This window comes from Haliotis rubra, unplaced genomic scaffold (assembly GCF_003918875.1).
Source record: "Haliotis rubra isolate DU_JTF1 unplaced genomic scaffold, ASM391887v1 Scf192, whole genome shotgun sequence".
NCBI classification, from domain to species: domain Eukaryota; kingdom Metazoa; phylum Mollusca; class Gastropoda; order Lepetellida; family Haliotidae; genus Haliotis; species Haliotis rubra.
The window spans coordinates 550,541-556,832 of record NW_025765914.1 but is presented as its reverse complement, the minus strand read 5'-3'; the positions used below and the strand labels follow the sequence as shown (position 1 = coordinate 556,832).

The window sequence follows — 6,292 nt, the reverse complement described above, 5'->3', positions numbered from 1 at the left end:
TCCTGTCTATCGCCAATACAGATCAAGGGAGGCGATTCCTGTGACCTTACGTCAAACTACATTTTATACCAAAATAAGACGAAAAAATTAAATTGTCAACCGATGCAATCTTCAGAAACAGTCACTTAATTCAGGGGGACATGACAGGAAACGTTCATGAGACACATAGCCTACATTCACGGTCTTCACATACCCACACTTCCCCTGTCCACACACACACACACACACACACACACACACCTCCTGTCTACACCTTGTACACACTTCTCTTGTCTACACATACACACATACTGCTCCTGTCTACACCAATATGTATACACACTGCTGCTGCCTATACGTATATACGGCACATCTCCTGTCTACACACTACACACACTTCCAATGTCTACATTTTCACACATACGTTTCCTGTCTACAGCTACATGTATACACAATGCTCCTATCTACTCGTCCACCTACTTCTCCCATCTGCAAAATTCGATCCCAACCCACTCACTGATTCATGCGATTCGCTGCCACGATCCGTCAGTTCGCCTAAACCCCACCCCTTGTTCTGTGTCGCAAGATTAGCGTACCACCAACCTTTGATCACTTCACACACTAGTCCTTTAGCCCCTTTAGCAGCATAACACCCATACCCGTGCCTGCAGATGTTTTAAAGTGGTAATGGTGGAAATGCCCACTACTGGTTTGGAGGTGTTGACCTTCAAACATGTAATTGAGGATAACGACCTAACAAAGCGGTGAATTTGTCCAGGTCACTCACTATTATACTTCGTTGATCACAGCAATTACTTCCAGTAGTACCCGCTATATATGTTTCATGTTTAACTCACACCAGCTATTTCCTGGGAACATGTCGCTGACGATGTTTGGACGAGTTGTCTTCCTTCTGTATCTGCCAGCAATATGTTTTTCATTTGGTGAGTACTTTGTTAAGAAGTTTCACATTCTCGAGTTCATTGTTTTCTCAATGTATTTACTGACTGACCACAATCTGAAATCAATAGACTTGAGATACTCCTTTAAGACGGTTATAGTAATATGAATGACCTCCTCACAAAGTATCTATTACAACAGGCGAACATAATATCAAAGTGAGGATGCGAAGCGTAATGACCTAAAACCTCGTTATTAAAAACAGGTTTTAAATAAAATGCTATATTTCTATCTCTAGCTCTGTTTCCCAATGATGGACATGAGGCACAGCGCCGGCAAAATAGTGAGGAGAACATAGTAAACGTGACAAGCGTTGCAGTAGGTGTTGAAAATGTTTGCTATGCGCAGCTCGATCCCTGTCTGGAAAACCTCAGTCCTCTCCATGCCACAGGGGGTTTGGAAGGCCTTGTTGTTGATGGGAGGCTCGCTGTACCGTGCGAGTAAGTAAGCTCTCAGTTGTGTGACTTATCATTGTGTATGACTACCATTGCGCTTGTGTCAAAACGATATCTAGTGGTGTTAGACAAAGATGTATGTTGACCCCCTTCTTATTTATCCTATTCATCAATGAACTTGTAACTAAACTAGAAACAGTAACACCCGTAGCATGTTTGTAAACGATGTTATTGAAGTAGTTTAAACATATTTTATTTCGAAAAACAAGTAATGAGGACCGGTCTACAAGCCCAGGGCTTATGCAAACACCTCTCCTGTACAACACAGAGAGAAGAAAATATAATTGTGGTGACATCATAAAATAATCATGTGAGTGTTGTTGGCAAGTGTAATCAATATAGCAATTATAGTCACATGTCAATCAAATTATGGTAGTATATTAAAAGGTATATGGCAAAATCATGTAATTATGTTTCATATCTTTGCGAAATTATGGAGTTATGTGTTTCTTATTATTTTACAAAAGCAGGAAATCTACCTGATAAAAGTATGAAACTGCCCACTGATTTCAACATTTCCATATTCGTTTTTAAGTTTGAGCTGGAATGACCATAAAGAAAAGATTTTAAATCAAACCCTTTTTCAAAGTAATACAAATCTTGTCGGGGTAGACAAAGAAATAATTCAGATTGTCTTCAGCATGGTAGCCACAGTTACACATTGGTCTCTCAGCTATACATATATTAAATATGTCGGCGTTGAGATCGCTGCAACCAAGTCGGAGGCGGGAGTGACTGATTTGACAGAATCGTGAACCGTAGTTAAGATCGAAGTAATTTGTTTGAGTAACATTGCTCTCTTTTTTAATTCGCCAAGGGATGGAACGCTTGTACTGTCTGAGGGTAAAGTATTCCACATACTGATATGTGTCAGGAAGGAATGACGTGGCATAGTTACTAGTTCTAAAATTAATTCTTTGCAAGTTTACATGGTTTCTTAAAGTATAAGTGGTTGAATCAGATACTTTATGTTGTAAGAGAGATGATAAATAAGGAGGCACTACATTGTTTTCCATTTTATAGAACATAAATAACTTTTGAGAATATGTCCTTTTATTCAAAGAGGTAAGATTTGTTTCGTTATATAATTTATCATGACTGGTGATACGGACAGCTCCACATATACACTACCCATCAAAAGTTTAGACTCACTAGTGTAAATGTAGCCACTTACTTCAGTCAACTCTTCTAAACTTGACAGTTGTACATATTAGGAGCATTTTGTCATAAATGTGGATGGAAGTAAATTTGGATAAAAAAGTAATGATTGCTTTCCGAAATGGTGGATATCTCATTAAAGCTTAGAAATGATATCATAAAATCCAACAGACGTTTTACTGTCATAATTAGGCATTATGTCTACCTCCAGACTATTCACGTCGATGTCATGTGAATTAAATTCACTGCAAGTCTTTTCAATCGTTTTTCAAATTCGTTAGCTTCCAATTTATATGGGCCAATGCGTAATCTTACAATGCTTCTTTACAACGAATGGTGCAAAGGTAAATGTGACTTATCATCTTTCCTGTAACATGAGTTAGTGGACCCGTGAATGTCCGGGTTAGAATTGATCTTCAGTAACCCATGCTTGTCGTAAGAGGCGACTAACGGGATCGGGTGGTCAGGCTCGCTGACTTGGTCATCGATTCCCAGTTGCGCAGATTGATGCTCATGCTGTTGATCACTGGATTGTCTGGTCCAGACTTGATTATTTACAGACCGCCGCAATAAAGCTGGAATATTGCTGAGTGCGGCGTAACAGTAAACTCACTCACTTACTCACTCATGCGTGAGTCAATGCGTTACAAGTAACTCCAATATTAAATGGTGCCGTGTATTGGTAAATGTGTTGTCTTCTGCATTTGACAATGGGAAATATCACTCACTCCCTCCTCACCTACCTCCTTCCTTCCCTCACTCACTCTGTATTGGTGATTGTTTGTGTAAGGTCAAACATCCGGGAGGAAAGCTGGAACTGCATTGACTCTCTCAGTCACTGTAGGGACAACGGCTTATATAAGGCCATACGAAGCTCTCAGATGTCGTGGGATTTCATTTGCCAGAACAGCCAAGGTATGACGCATGAAGTTTGATAAACATAATAAAACTTATGATGTACTAATCTCTCTTTAACGAAAGAGAACTCTTGTCTAATACTGTGATTATGTGCCAATAGGTCTATAGATTCCCTTGGTGTCAAGGGATATTGAGTATAGAGGGTTTTGTAAATCGCTTACCTTGCATGTCATGTGAAATTGTGCTCGCAATGGTTATATAAACTCTCCCTTCTTTCAAGTAAAGCAAAACCACACGACACTGGTTATATGCACTATAAGGAGATTGACTGGTTTAGAAAAATAACATTGTCAACCCCTTTTAATTATCAGTATAATTTATGAATTTATTTGCTTAATCATAGGTCTGTTTACTTTCATTTTGGTGATGTGGGGATCCCAGCAGATGATATTCTCAACAGATATTCTCAACAGATATTCTCACTGGTTATTGTCAGATATATTATACTGATTATATCGAAGGTATGTGTGGATATGATAGACACTCGCAAACAGTCCGTCGATAAATTGTCCAATCATTTCATCTTCGTCACTTTCAGCATTTGTCGCGGGGAAGGATTGCTGGATTAGCTCGGAGTTTCATCCAACGTTCCTTAAGTGCCTTGGCCGTTCGAATAATGTGTGGTAAATAATTTATATTATTCCATACTATCTACCAGTATGCATTGACATACAGAATGGTATTGGTATCATCATGCCATTACGTCCTCATCACAAAACAGGGGCGGTGGGGTAGAATGGTAAATTGGTATCATCAATGAAGCCCATTACGTCCTCATCACAAAACAGCTTGTCCATACGCACATAATACATTTTGGCTGTACGCAAAACGCGGGATTGTTTGGAGGCTTAGGATGGTGAAACACAATAGAACTGCACAGTTAGAATGGCAGTGGGGCTAGAAGACATGAATTAGAATTAGAAATAATTAGCATGAGATATTTAATTATTTAGTTACCGTCAGCCTGACTTTTGGAACGCACGCTTTTGGCAATTTGAAATCGCCTAAGTATGTATTTCATACTTATCAGATATATACTATTTGAATCCTTTTACCAAACCAGAAAATAATCAGTCAGTGCTTGAATTTGCAATCCCGGTGATTTTCCTGATTCATTATCATGTACATTCATGGCAGTTGATCAGAACTGATACAGACATACTCAGTCGAATTAAATCCCCAAAACCCTGGGTGCGAAAATTAATGTTGACGGACTGTACGAGAATCAGGCATAGGATGATCTCGGCATTAATTTGGATTGAATGGCATGCCGGAAAACACTCCTGATTCTATGCCAGCCTGAAGTTGGTTATTATGAATTTAGTCGATTCGCATTCTTAATCAGCGGTTATAGTGTTTCGGCGAGCAGTTTTATGATGACTTAGAAAGCAAATAGTGTGATAACATGAAAATCATGGAAACTCTGAAGGAAACAGACTATTTCGTTGCGGAAATCAATTGTTATAGAATACGTTTTGTTTTCCAGTCATTATGTTTAAATGTGAAGTTTACACCACTTACCAAAACATTTTGACTTTCAAACATTTTTAAGGAGGACATATTTTGAAATGACGTACACGTTGCCACAACAACGTGACAATAATTACTCAGCTACATGTGGCATTGCAAATAATTGTCACTTTTCAATTAAGTTTCTGTCCTGAGTATATAAAGTGATTACTTAATTTCGTCATAAATCTGCAATAATATGGTCAGTCTCTCACTGTAACTGCTCACTGTAGTGATTGTATTCATTCATCTATCTCTCTCTCTCTCTCTCTCTCTCTCTCTCTCTCTACATCTCTCTCTAAGATCTCTCTCTCTCTCTCTCTCTCTCTCTCACTCTCTTCACGTTTACCTGTCACTTACCCTTAAATGAGATACCAGATTATCACACAGGAAATAGAATTTTGCTAACTAACCTATATGTTTATCAGTGTACCTACCTGCCTCCAAAAAGCTGTGGCGAAGATGCCTGATTGCTCCACAGAAGACGCCATCCTCTTGGGACTCCTGGCAGGTATTAGTTTACCGGGAGACCACGCATCCTGCTAGATTCAGTTCTCGCCTCTTTCTGTGCAAGCGGGTGGCCATGGAATCTCCACGTTTGGAACGACCAGGAAGGAAATCAACTCCGTTGAAACTACGTGGAATACGCGCACTTGGCACACAATCTGACTTTCCTTATCGATATTATGTTATGAATTTTGGGGTTTCGTTTGAAGAAAACCGAACAAGTAATGATGTAACGAGTATTTTTTACCATAAAAGACATGGCTCGCCTATAGAAATGTTAACAGAAATATATTACACTACACATAACTGCAGCTTCTAATTCCGTTTCTGTCAATACGCCTTGCTCTTTCACGCTGCTTGTTCCTGTTGAAATTGACTAAATCTATTTAATAAAGGTACTATCACATCCTTGTGTATGTCAAATCTAGTTTGTATGTCACAACTCATGCATCTTCTGCCCTCTAAGCCGCAACGTGTTAGTGTCAACGTGTCACTGGTCCATGACAGTACCTGACTTGGCTAGTCATGTGAGTTAATGAAGAGAGAAGCGAGTTTGGTTAAGTACTATCACGTCGAGACAACGTGATGATGAAAGCCCAAACTAATGCAGATCTTGGACATTTATCACTTCCGTGAATCTTTGGTTTTTGTTTTCTCTCAGGCAAACCAAGAAACATAACCTTGGGTTCGAACTATGATCCTAGATTTTGGGAAACGCAGGGAGGCAATTCGCATGTATGAGTGAGTGAATATTATTTCTAATTGAACCAGACGAGTTTGTCGATATCAAACGTGTACAATTAGTC

At 39.2% G+C, this 6,292-nt stretch overlaps 1 protein-coding gene across 1 annotated transcript; it reads left to right on the top strand.

Moving 5' to 3' along the window:
- Positions 1-819: 819 nt before the first annotated feature.
- Positions 820-5,588, top strand: LOC124274575. Its single transcript, XM_046709940.1, has 5 exons — positions 820-923; positions 1,178-1,379; positions 3,343-3,467; positions 4,009-4,093; positions 5,408-5,588. The coding sequence occupies exons 1-5, from the start codon at positions 824-826 to the stop codon at positions 5,523-5,525; spliced, it is 630 nt and encodes a 209-aa protein (XP_046565896.1). The 5' UTR covers positions 820-823; the 3' UTR covers positions 5,526-5,588.
- The last annotated feature ends 704 nt before the right edge of the window (positions 5,589-6,292 follow it).